The sequence below is a fragment of the Malania oleifera genome, chromosome 1 (assembly GCF_029873635.1).
Source record: "Malania oleifera isolate guangnan ecotype guangnan chromosome 1, ASM2987363v1, whole genome shotgun sequence".
In the NCBI taxonomy this organism is placed as follows: Eukaryota; Viridiplantae; Streptophyta; class Magnoliopsida; order Santalales; family Ximeniaceae; genus Malania; species Malania oleifera.
The window spans coordinates 99,129,456-99,143,218 of record NC_080417.1 but is presented as its reverse complement, the minus strand read 5'-3'; the positions used below and the strand labels follow the sequence as shown (position 1 = coordinate 99,143,218).

The following is a 13,763-nucleotide window of genomic DNA, read 5'->3' as shown; positions in this document are numbered from 1 at the left end:
GTCCAATGGTTTTTCCTTTCACATCGAAGGATTTTTCACATAAATCTGGTGTTGTCTTTGAAATTGTGTGGTTGATTTTGTGTGTTTAGTTATTATGTATTTCTATTCTTGGATAATTAATTATTTTATTTAGTGTTGATTGGATTGGGAAAAAAATTATTTTTTAGCCATTGTATTTTGTACATCATCTCCGTAACCCACCTCTTCCCCAATAGGCCGGGGTCAACACACTTTTTTATTTTTATTTTTACAAATCCAGCTTAGCGAATGAAGTTCCCGTACGAAGTTCAGCCCAAAATATTGGGCTTAACTGAGGCTGGTACCAGGCCACGCCCAATTGACATTCCGGGCTAATATATAAATATAGAAACTATTAGTGCACTCACGTAAATATTTACAATTAAGGGTCAAATTTGAAAATTGAATCGATGATCTAGGGTCTGCTGCGCTTCTTCTCTGACGCGATCGTCTTCGTCCCTGCTTCCGGCTATCTCTTTCGCTGGTTTTTGGGAATCTCTGACGTTAAAGGCTGCGAAGATGGCACGAGGATTGTTCAACAAACTTGTCTCTCGTTCTCTCTCCGTCGCCGGAAAATGGCAGCAGCAGCAGCTACGACGTCTTAACATCCATGAGTACCAGGTCATTCTTCCTTTTTTTCTCCCATCTCTATATGCGCATGTTACTAATTATTGTTGCCTTTACTTGAGGAGAAAATGGAGGAAAAAAAAAAGAATAATGAACATTTGAATCTCATACCTCACTTCGATTAAGCCAAAAGATCGCACCTGTCGTAGTTGAATGGATGTGTATTATATTTTCGAATCTTCAATGATGAAGCTTCCAAGACTAAAAATTTTCATTTGCTGCATTTTCTCAGCAACCATGGCAGAAGTAGTCTTTTGTTTAAGGATTTATATATATATGATATCAGTGCTGGCTGATTCATGTGACTTGGGCGTGTATTGGGGATTGATTATATGCCAGGGTTAATATTTTATGCTATTCTGAGACCAGGGGTCTGAGTTGATGGGCAAATATGGAATCAATGTTCCAAAAGGTGTAGCCGTTGCTTCTGTTGACGAAGCTAAGAAGGCAATTCAGGATGTCTTCCCTAAAGAGAACGAGGTAACTAATTTCAGAGTGGAATTTCCTGCATTAATATGTTACCTTTCAATTCAAGGAGAATTTTAACGTTCTGTTTGTGTGCTGAGAAATCTGTCATTACTATATAGAGCCAAAATTTTTTGGCTGTCCCTTCATTTTCCCAAAAATGTTGATCACTCTTATGTTAGAAAATTGAAGTTATGTTAAGTTTGTTTGTAATTTCAAATAATCTGAATGATCCACTTACTTCCTTTCTCATACAATATCTCTCCATTAGTTCTATTTGATCTCTCTCTCTCTCTCTCTCTCTCTCCTACAATCTCAAGCCTGATGTCCTGTGCTTCAGCCACCTGTATTTTTTGATGTATTGCCATCACTCATGAGTATGCTTGGACAAACACCATTAATCATATTTAATTCTTTAACCATTCTCATATGCACATTTAATTCTGATTATTCACTCATGCTCATTGAATCATTTGAAGTTTAAGCACACAATTATCCACAGTTTGTTTTCCCCCAACAGAGAAAAGTCGGCCATGCATCTTCTTCAGCTCTTGAAGATCAATTCTTATATTTTCATTAAATCGATCCTTAATTCTATTAATAGGTATTGAATAATCTAATTATATGCTCTTGAAATTTGAAAATCAGTTTCAGAACAATGATTTTGGAGAACAACACCTGCACACTGAGCAGATATCTAAGCAGTTAGAAGGAAAGAAAAATTATAAAATGTTGAAACTTATATTTTATGGTTTTTAAACTTTATAAGAAAAGGTGTAACATATATCAATGAAGGCAAATGGTTGTGTTTTGCGTACTTGGAGGAAGTTTTTGTTTTCTTGAATCCTAATTAATGAGAAACTAGCGGAGAAATTTTATTTTCTCATCTTTTTTCTGCAATGTACTTAGCAACTGATGTTTTAAAGGAAAAAATTGGGGCAACACTGACTTTGATTCTGGTGCAGTTGGTAGTTAAGAGCCAAATCCTTGCTGGGGGACGAGGTTTGGGAACATTCAAAAGCGGGCTTCAGGGTGGAGTTCACATTGTTAAGGCTGACCAAGTTGAAGATATAGCTGGTACTGAATGTTGTGTTGTAAGAATGTATCAATTATTTATTTTTCTCCCAATTCCCTTCATTAAAGCCCTGAGATTTTTTTTTTCAGCTTTCTAGAATTTCTTAAAATGCCATTAACGTTATACTAGTTTGGACACTAGCTTGGCATGACTTTCATTATAGCTTGATAAATCATTTTGGAATTTTACCAAGCCACAAATCCTAGATGCGTAAAATGACGGAGTTTCTTTAACTTGGACTGGTGCATGGAGTCAACCTGTAGTTAAAAAATAGCATCACCTTTCTGAGTTGTAAGTGGGTTCATAGATATCTATGTGAACTATGCACGCCCACATGCTGGGTTGGGATGCTAGTTACTTGATTTGCTAGCTTGAATAATTTTTCTCTCGGTTGACATGCCATTTTGTTTAATTACGTCCTGATATGCACTGGTAATCGTGATTCTGGAATCTGATTCTTGGGGATTAATGGTGGTTACGTGTTGATATTTTGACCTTTGATTAATGATGTAATGTCATTAATGCCCGGTTGAAGGTGGTGATTCTAGGTTTGCTTCACGTGCAGTCATGGTTTACTCCCTTGCTTCTTAAACTCCATCCCTTTGAAACATGTCTTCCTAAGGGACCACCCTAATGCTCGCATGCTGATGATTTGAGCTTTGGATAGTGCAGTCCCTTTTCAATTGGTGCTCACTTATGCTGCTTACTTTTGTATGCTGTCATTTGTGAGCAACTTTCATTCAGAACTATTAGTGATGCTAAAGTATGGTTGGCATTGGAGTTCTATTATGAAATGCTTTGTTTTTGAATAATACATAACTTGAAGAATCTGTTGCATTTTTTTATGACTTTACCTGGATAAAACTATCTTAGCTATTTTAGCTGTGGTTAGGATAGACACATATTGTAGTTTTTCTGCAATGTCTAGGCCTTGTGTTTGTTAATGTTTGATAACTTTTGTGATGTGGAAGGTATATTAAAGATAATTTGATCTTTGGGAGTATTCTTAATTACTTGTAGAATTTTCTTTTTTATGGATTCAATAACTGTTCATTGAAGTTTGACAGACTTGTCTACCATTTCTTTTAGGGAAGATGCTTGGGCAGATACTTGTCACCAAACAAACAGGTCCCCAAGGAAAAATTGTCAGCAAGGTTAGCCATTGTTATTCATTACATTCACAATTTTTTTTTTTGAATTGTAATCTTGCCAATATGGTTGTTGGATAAACTAAAATTTATAAAGAGAGAAAAGAGATGAGATAGAGGGAGGATAAGACAACATCCGCTAACAAAACAAAGTGAATAAAAACAAGAAAGCTAAAACAACTTGCAAAGATTAGCTCTCAGGTTCCGTTGCAGATTTATCTGAGAAGCTCCTGTGAAACAGACTGTTAGGAGGACAGTGTGGCTAGGAAAAGCACCCCACACATTAAAGGATCGATAGGAGTAGTAGAGCCCTCAAATATTGTAGCAGTTGCCCCAACCAAATGAATCCACTGCAAACATAGCACTCCTCGAAAGAGCCTTTCCCCTGCTTCGTTTCAGAAAAAACTGAAAATTAGAGGGCTCATTCCCTCAAAAGGAGGAGAATTCCGCTTCCAAAATACCAATTGTTCTGGATTCCCTACATGGTCAGATGCGAAATTGTAAACTGGCAGTATAATGCATGCTACTGTTGTTGCTATATCCATCTTCTTGGATTTTAATTAATCAATTAACAAAAAATATTCTTGGATGTAAACTATTTATCTTTTTTTTTTTTTAATACATTACATCGTATGCTAATTACTTTTATTATGGTTTTGGCATTTTGGTATTTCTCAGTAGCACATATGGACTCTATAAATTTTTAATAAAATTTGGATGGAAGTTTTTATGTTTTTCGTGATTATTGAAGAAGTAGAAAGGTCTTGTCAGTACTTGATCGATATTGCCTATTGCCAACATCAGATTAATGAAATGTTGGTTTTTGGATCTTTGTTGACCATTTACATTGTGGTTAATATTTTATCCATAGGAATTGATGCATAGCTGGATTTGGTTTTATAGATGACAATTAAGAAAATAACAAGCACACATTTGCACTTTAAGAAAATAACAAGCACGCTTTTTTCATTTGGATTCATTCACCTTTCCTTTGTTTTATTAAATTTAATTATTTATTTAATGTCGCAACAGAATTACTTTTAAAATGGTTTTTCGTTGGAAAGGTATAAAATATAATTGCCACTATATTTTAAATTCTTTGATGTTGCTTTCTTAACAGGTTTACTTGTGTGAGAAGTTGTCACTAGTCAATGAGATGTACTTTGCTATCACTCTCGACCGTACAACTGCTGGCCCAGTATGTACTTAAACTGAGTCTTCTATTGTTGTGTTTCCTGATTTTTTTTTTTTTTTCATTTTTTGGGCCCCGGGGGGGGGGGGGGGGTGGAGTGAAATTTGTTCATTAGATTAATTTATATTCTATTTCCTGTTGTTTTTGCATCTGCATGTTTAGTCAGCCATGCACTCATGCATTAGTTTGGCTGTAATGCTTTTATAAAATTTTGCCTGCTAATGATTTCTAGTATTACGCTGTGTTATCATATTTTTGTCCTGCAACTACGTTTAGTCATATCCAAGTCTCAGAATTTGTTTGGCAGACAAGCTTCGTCTTCCTGGATGAGCTTTGTCAAGAAGCTTTTTAGGAAATTTGCTTCTCTTCTTTTATCTTTTAGTCACTTTTCTCTTTTGGAAAATTTTAACTCACATTTCTTTTTTCCCATTGATAATTTTTTTAAAGATTGGAAAATAGCCGAGCTGTTTTGGAGTTATGTTGGTGCCATATCCACATTGAAAATTCATATTTCCTTGTTTGACAGGTGTCCAACACGGTGTCTGCACAATTAAGTTGGTGTTAGTGTTTTGTAGTGATTTGTGCCACTCCACTTACTCTATTTGAAGAGCTTATTTTATTCTCTTGCTCTTATTTTAATTAATGACTTCTAACTTGATTGCTTGTCAGCAATGTAATTTTAGTCATGCTAGGAATATTTGAGAAATAATTACGCTTGATGATCAGGAAATTAAAGCACAAATTGATTTTGATATCTTGGATCTATTATGCAAGATGAAGGAGAAACTAAAGAAGATATGATACATAGAGTTGAAGCAGGTGAGAAAATATAGAAGTGCTTCCAGCATGTTGTGTGATCATAGAATACCCTTAAATTAAAAAGAAAGTTACGGCTATTAGACTCACTATGTTTTATGGGTGGGAATGTTGGGGGAACTAAGAAACAAGATATCCAAAAAATAAAAGTTGCCAAATAACATACTAAGCTTAGCAGGAGGAGGAGAACCATTATAACTTGGAAAGAGATGGTTCCACGCCCCATTCGTAATAGGATACTAGGATCATGCAGAATGGTGGAAGAGGGTTCATGTACCCAATCCCAACTAGTCAAGGCTTTTTTGTTGTTGTTTTATATTTGTGTTCATCTCTGATAGGTGGATATAGCTTGGTTATGGCTCTATGTGTATGTGTTGATCTAATCCATGTGACGATGCCTTAATTTGCTATATATTCTGCGGATTGGAGCCAATAAGATCCAGTCCTCAATGTTGAAATTTTGAGGGCACATATTAGGCAGATTGGAGGTGCTTTAGATGTGTCTTTTATTTGTGCGCTCTATGAATGATCAGAATAGTAGTTCATAGGACTTGAATTTGGGCATTGCATCTTTTGATCCAGATGCCTTATCACTGCCCGAGTGACAAAGGGCCGCTGCTGATATAGACTAATTATTTAGGGATTATGTAACATACACTAACATTTTGAACCTGTCTTTTTATTGTCTATAGTTATACCAAGTAAGTTTATATCTGGGAGGATGCTCTGGAGGTATAATTTTAAAATTGATACTCATTGATGAGACCTGCTGATGTTGGGCACACGACCCAACAGAGGTAATTCTCAAAAAATAATTTCAACTTCCAAATACTCTCTCTAAAACCCATTACATGGCTAATAAGATAGATGTAAAATCCTTGAAGTAAATAAAATAAATTTTGTAGAAAATAAATTTAGAATTAAAATTATAAAACTTCATAGGTTTCTTTGAATTTGTGTGAGTGATACAAATGATTTCAGTGTGTTGGTTTCAACTATTTTTTGGGGAAGAGAGTAAGAGAATGAGAGGAAAATGGGGAATACCAAGAGAGAAACAACCAAACTATGGCTGAGAAGGGAGAAAAGAGGCAAGAAAGAGGAGAATGGCATGAGGCTGGGAAATAGAGCACAAGTGATCCTGAATAATTTCATTGGTTATAAAGTTCATTTCCCATCAAACGAGGAGCGTAAACATATTAACTAATTGAAAATCAAAATAAAAATCTCTCAATATCTAAAAGATTGCTTAAAAGCGCTTACCATAATTTTGACAGATTTTTTTTTTTAAGATTAGAGAAAATTGTCTTTAAGAGTAAAAGAAGGCACAGTGTAAGAGGATAAGATGTCCTCAATATACCAAAAAGCTACAACCAGAAAGTTAAATGACAGCTTATATCCATTCCCTTTGAATATCTGACAGCGATAAACGCAAAAAGACTGCGAACGGGTATGCCCATAACGAAGCCAGAAACACCACTCTATCCCATTATAAATTAGGACAATATTTGAGGCCCTTGAAGATTCTCATATTCCTCTCAATCCAAAGGGTCTATAAGTGGCGAAAACTGCTCTGCTCTAAAGCACCTTCCTTTATACTAGAGCCAAAACCCCTATTTTAATTTTGACACAAAAATTAATAGTCCATACGAATTAGAGCTTTGATGCTACATTCTAACGTAATGAAGTTTCCTTTGCAATGGAGAGGGGTGCTAGTCAGTTTTTCTAGTTTATTTATTTTATTTTTTTGCTTCATATGCTGACTAAAAAAGGATCTAACACAGTAAGATGGTAATAAGATATTGGACCCTGGGTAGCAAATGATAATAATTATTTTTAATTTATAATTTTTGTTAAGGATTTTCTGTGAGGGTGAAAAAAAAGCTGTAACATATTTTGATTTTTCAGGTAGAATTTCGATGCTATATTTTAACCATGATCTTAAATTTCCGTCGAAATTTCCGGTTTCCGTCACTCTCGAAATCGAAATGGTAGTCGACTTCTGTTTTGCATAATTTCCATCAAAATCTCAACGAATCATTTGTAATTTATCAAAATCTCGATATTTTAGCAAAACTTGTCGAAATTTTAACTTTAAAATGAAATTTCCTCAGAATTCAAATGAGATATTTAGGAGTGAGTGAAATTTCTCTCTTAATTTATTTTATTTATTTTTATCGAAACAAAAGATTATTACAAGTGCTTTTGAAATTATATGAAAAAATATACTTACAACAGCATTTTATTTAACCATTCATGTCTAAATCATCATTTGTATAATAAATAATATTTAAATAATTTATGAATTTCATTTGTATTAACTGAATATGTTAATGTACATTATTTTACAAATATGTTTGTTACACATACTATATTTCAACTTTTCCACCTCACACGCAACATAGATGTGTTTAACTTGCAATGTGTTAGTCCTAAAACTTACATTATTATGTCTTTTAACCATTTCTAAAGTTTCACAAAGAATTCCATGCTTTACTACTGATTTCCGTTATTTTTTCAAATCGAAATCGAAATTTCTGTACTTTAGGAGCTTCAAAATTGAGTTGAAATTGAAATTTAAGACCTTGATTTAAACTCAATTAAATTGCCGTTGCGAAGGGGGGAGGGCTGCTTGTGAGTTTTCTAATTAATTAATTATTTTTTACTTCTTATTTTTTGCTTCAGATTTGGATGCTGACTAAAAATGGATTTGTAGGATCTTGGATTTTCATTTAAAAGTCACTGGGAAATATTTAGATTGGTCATTATGGGACTGTCAGGTTACTTCACTTGGTTGATTCTAACTGGACCATAAGGAAACCCTATATGTGAGCAGTTCAACAGTGTAAATTTGTAACTAGTCTCCTTTGAGGTGGACAATTGTTTTAGGGCTGATGCTGCTGTATACCATTTCTCCAAGGGTGGATATTGGGGCACTAGACCTTTAAAGCCTTCATTATGGCTAATTCCAGCCTAGGTTGGGCATGGGGTCCATACTTTGTCTGTTTGTTTGTTTGTTTTTTTTGTTTTGTTTTTCCTTTTTTCCACCCCCGGGGGGGGGAGGCGGTTTTGTCTTTTCTGGTTTAATACTTACTTATTTTTTTAGTAATTCAGCTATTTATTTAATTGGCTCATTCTCTCACTCTCTCTTTCAAAATATATTGTTGCTCTAAGTTTGATTTCAGGCCAAAAACTGTTAAGGTTACATTTGGTTTGCAGAATATCTATTCCTAACAATGGGATGGAAGACAATGGAAATATAACAAAAATTGTAGAGCATTGTAACAATCTTAAAGGAAGTCACCCCATGCAAAAAGTTTGTTTTATTTCAACCAACATGGAATAGGATGGGTATATACATTCTCATGGTAAAATTTGGGAATAGTTATTCCTTGTCTATTCCATGCTGTGCTCGAAAAAAATTTTGCATTCTTATTTGCTTCATGGTGATGGCATATTTTTTATTTTTGTGTAGACAATCTGATCCTTCCATTACAAGAACCCTGTTCCTAGGAATAGAGGTTCCGGCAAACTAAGTGTATGCTGAAACTGTTGCAGTATGTGTGATTGTTCAAAATGTGCTTGGAGTTTTGTATATTACTCCATTCAGTTGGCTCCTATTGGGTTTCATCATCTTCTTTGGTTTATCTTTCTCCTTTTCATCTTAGTTGTGCAATTGAGCTGATTGTTGTAAATTTGAGATGATCATTGCACATCCTGTCTGCAGCTTATTATTGCCTGTCGGAAGGGAGGAACTAGCATTGAAGATCTTGCTGAGAAATTCCCTGACATGATTATTAAGGTTGTTATCCTTGTGTTTTTTTTTCAACTATTTAATGTTATTATCCAGCACTCTCTTCTTTCTGTGCAGCGGTTTTAGTAATGCATTGACTTCTTATTTTCTGATCAGGTGCCTATTGATGTTTTTAAAGGAATTACGGATGAAGATGCTGCTAAGGTTGTTGATGGTTTGGCTCCCAAGGTGGCTGACAAAAATGCTTCAATTGAACAAGTGAAGAAGCTGTATAAGCTTTTTTGTGAATGCGACTGCACATTATTGGAAGTGAGCATATTATTTTCCCCAATTGCATGAATTAATCATCTTTCCCACAATTCCACCTGTGCATGTCTTCTCATTGTTATGTTTGGATAGATCAATCCCATTGCAGAGACTTCAGATAACCAGTTGGTAGCTGCTGATGCAAAGTTGAATTTTGATGATAATGCTGCATTTCGTCGGAAAGAGATATTTGCACTCCGGGATTCATCACAGGAAGATCCTAGAGAGGTGTGGTTGTGTTTACCTTTCTTATTTAGGTGGAAGTTATTATTTCCCATTTTCTTGTGCTATGCAAATTGTTTCTAGTAATTAACCTTTATATATTATTTCAAAATGGTTAACTTGTAGAGTTAGCCATATGGAAATGGTTATTTCACCAAGTAGGAACTTTTTTGAATGGATTTCGTCTGTTTTATGCATGCACTATCAAAGTCTGCAGTTTTTTAATTATGATGTTCTCTTATCCCCAATCAAACTTTTTACAGGTGGCAGCTGCCAAAGCAGATCTGAACTACATTGGCTTAGATGGAGAAATTGGCTGCATGGTGAATGGTGCAGGGTTGGCAATGGCTACGATGGATATAATTAAGTTGCATGGTGGAACTCCTGCCAATTTTCTAGATGTTGGTGGGAATGCTTCAGAAGGCCAGGTAACGAGTTTAGGGTTTTGCTTCTATTTGAATCCACCATCGGCCCTTTTCTTGTTTATTTGACAAAGGGCGGTAACCCGTCTCCCATCTTATATACCTTCCCACCCCTCCTAGGGTTTGAATGGGAGACTTCAACATGAAATTCCCATGTTTTAATCATTGGGATGTCTAGATGATCTTGTTTTGTTTACATTGACTTTCTGGGTTCTTGGTAGTTTATTTGGGGGGGGGGGGGGGGAGAGTAGCATGCCCATGAGTGCATGTAATGCACTTGTATTTTTGTTGCTATGATTGTGGTTTTGTGTATTGGCTATTTTTCTATAAACAGCACTGATCTCTAACAGATATGCATAGTACAATGTTACCTATAACTTGGAACGGGAACAAGATCCTGGTATGGCACATGCTATAAAATGTGGAATGTTAGGGGTATACTTAAAATAGATATATTGGTGAAAAAAGTGTAATGCCACTTGTATATTTGGGGAGGAGGTTGAGTGTTTTTAAATCTAGAAAAGATTTTTTCTTGTACAATAGGTTAGTAATGACAAAAGTAGAATTAAAATTTGATGATTCCCTTTAACTAATAAAATGTTATGCTATGTGAAAAATATTAAATGAAAACTTTGTATCATTAGATTTAGCATTCTGGAATGAATATGTACCACGTTTCGAAATGTTCATACCAATATGTGGTTCACTTGTAGCAGTTTCTGGTAACTATGGCAGCATAGTCATTTCCCCCATTAAAAGGAATAAGTGTGATACTATCCGAGCAAACATGACAACAAGAAGTAACACTTGATTATTCTTAAGAGCTGTTTTAATCCTAAAAGGAAAATTAAATATCTGTTGTATTTTTCTGATAATACATGTCCTTCATTAGCTGTTTTTTCATTTATTTTATGTTTTGTGTGCCTTCAAAAATTAACTTTCTTTTCCCTTCAAAATTTTATTGATTGTGTGATGCAGGTGGTGGAAGCATTTAAAATATTAACTGCTGATGATAAGGTGAAGGCAATTTTAGTAAACATTTTTGGAGGAATAATGAAATGCGATGTAATAGCAAGTGGGATTGTTAATGCAGCTAAACAGGTGAGAACTATGTCAAATTTATCCGGCTATCCGTCTCTCTCTTTCTACCATTTCACTTGCATCCCCAGGTTTCATCTTTTGGGTTGTTGAATCTGGCATTTACCTATATATATTAACATATCATCATTGCTCAGTCAGATGAAATATGATTGTCAAATTATTCAATAAAGAAACTAAAGAGTTCTTAAATATAAGAAAAGGAAATTTAAAAACTTTTTGTGGTTGTGCAACTTTGGTTAGATTTACTGAATTTGAGTTTTTACTAGACTGCCTTCAAGCTGGTTGTTGCAAATGCTTTAACTTCTGTTGGGTTATGTGTGCAAGGTTGCATTGAAAGTACCTGTTGTGGTCCGTCTTGAAGGCACCAATGTTGACCAAGGAAAAAGAATCTTGAAGGTAAATATGGAACCTATCTTTAATTTTTACAGAGGGAAGCTTCATTTTGTCTTGAATACCATTAATTTTACACTTGAAAGAGAAGCAAGCTTGAATAGTAATTTATGTTGATAACAAACAGGAAAGTGGGTTGGCATTGATAACGGCGGAAGATCTGGATGACGCTGCTGCGAAAGCAGTTAAAGCAAGCAGCTAGTTGAGGAACTTTGTTCATCATTTATAATTTTATTTTGCCTCAGCCCGATTCTTTTTGTCGTATATCTGTATTGCATGTTGAGTATGTTTTTGCACTGGGATACGAGGGGGGATAGTTTCAGCTGATTGGAACTGATTTAAAGAAAACAGTAATTGAAGCAGCAGTTGTCATTGAGGCTTCCTTGAATAAGTCTGGATGCCCTTTTACAAAGTTGGGTTGATGCTTTAGCATCCATGTTGTCATACAAGTTTTGACTCCAGTATCATTTTCTGTTGAAGCAAGTTTCGACTCGACGCCCTTTTATTTTGCAGGGATTCGGTGCTCATTGTTTAGGCTATGGGAGTTGAAACCCCTCGGCAAACTTTGTCACCAGTGGTATTTCCCCTATTGAATTAAGCAGACTTCCTCTCCATACTTCCCCAAATAAAATTTAGCGCATCGGCTTCTACCCGGGCAACTTTATGCCATCAATGGAATTTATTCTTGTAGGATAATGCAGTTTTTCCTTTGGTTATTTCTGTACACAATCTTATGATCACTTGCGGTGGTATCAAAAATTGGAATTCTATATTAGTTTTTTAATGATAGAGCCCCTCAAGAAATTGTTAATCTGTCCCATCTGAGGAATCCAAACCACACTTGCTCACAATCCAAACAAAATTTAGTTCAAGTCAATTTCTTTTTTATAGAAGAGTGCAGGGGAAGCGAGAACTTGAACCCTAGTAGCCACGAAACAACATAGCATAGCGAATTGAAGATAGAATTGAAGATTGTTAAAGAGGACACAACACATGGTGGGGTGTTACACTATTGGATGAAAAGGGTAAGAAAATTGAAAACTGAGGCCAAACAAGCAGCACATTGGCGGAGGAAAGACACTGATAACAGGAATTGGGCAGTGGCAAGGTGGGAGCCACGCTCGTGATACAAATTGGCATGAATGAAACAATGCACGCAATGAAATACAAGAAAATTATGTATTGACAGTGGCGAAACAACACGCTAGGTTATATAGAAGTGGGAATTTGTAAGAATGAAATTGCATATAGAGTTGCATAAACTTGAAAATGAATAGGGATGGAACCGCATACCCCAATACATGAAAATTGAAAATTAATAGGGACTGAAGCAATATGCTTGGGGTATGGAAAATTTAAAAAATTTTGTGAGGACACAATCGGTAGGGATGGGATTGCTTACACATATTAGGGCACATTAAATTGAAAGAGCTGAGCTATACACGCTTTGCCACAATTAGAAAACTAACCATGCAAGACTTATGTCTAGTCATGCCTTAAAAGTAGGGCACAATATCCAAAATCTACATACCATTTACATATTGTACAGGTCTTATGCATTTTTACTCGAAAATAAAATCTTAATCATGAATTTAAATTTGTGTAGATTGAGATAAAATATAATATAAAATTATATTATTATTATTTTTCAAATCTATGTAGGTTTAAAGTCGAAACTAAAAAATTCAAACTCATGAACATTATATTAGTTTAGGGTCTTGTGGATGCTCAATCTACTTTGTCAATGTTCAAAATAGTGTTATTGGTTCCAATATTTGTCAAATTAGATAATTTGAATTGGTCATAACTAGATTATTAGAATTAAAACCATAAAAATGGGTAAAATGTGCACTTCCTAAATCAAGGTAATTGGTTGTTTATTCGAAATTATATATTTGAATTAGTCAAACTTAGAATGTTTCAATTAGAAACACAAATAAAAGGGCGACTGAATCAATTTACAAAATTCCTTCTTTCTCAACTTTTTTTTTTTTTTTATAAAGGTTATGTTTAGTTGCTAATAATTACTAGAAATAAGATGGAATAGAATGATGAATGAAAATATAGAGATAATATTTATTTTTTATTATTTCATTCAAATATATAATAGGAAAATAATAGATATTCTCACACATCATATATTGTTTGCACAATGGAGTGTAGTACGAACATAATGGAGTGAACCTTCGAGTATAAAGCTTGAAATCAAATGATAAATTCAATTCCAATT

At 34.7% G+C, this 13,763-nt stretch overlaps 1 protein-coding gene across 2 annotated transcripts; it reads left to right on the top strand.

The window, feature by feature from the left end:
• The first annotated feature begins 278 nt into the window (after positions 1 to 278).
• On the top strand, positions 279 to 12,016 carry LOC131153387 (succinate--CoA ligase [ADP-forming] subunit beta, mitochondrial). 2 transcript variants are annotated; one of them, XM_058105671.1, is made up of 12 exons: positions 279 to 639; positions 1,015 to 1,125; positions 2,076 to 2,187; positions 3,275 to 3,339; positions 4,454 to 4,531; positions 9,066 to 9,140; positions 9,249 to 9,401; positions 9,492 to 9,626; positions 9,884 to 10,048; positions 11,021 to 11,143; positions 11,468 to 11,539; positions 11,661 to 12,016. In XM_058105671.1, the coding sequence occupies exons 1-12, from the start codon at positions 538 to 540 to the stop codon at positions 11,733 to 11,735; spliced, it is 1,266 nt and encodes a 421-aa protein (XP_057961654.1). In that variant the 5' UTR covers positions 279 to 537; the 3' UTR covers positions 11,736 to 12,016. The 2 variants fall into 2 exon arrangements, with proteins under 2 accessions (XP_057961654.1, XP_057961645.1); XM_058105662.1 differs by having other exon boundaries at positions 387 to 639; positions 11,468 to 12,016.
• Positions 12,017 to 13,763: the final 1,747 nt, after the last annotated feature.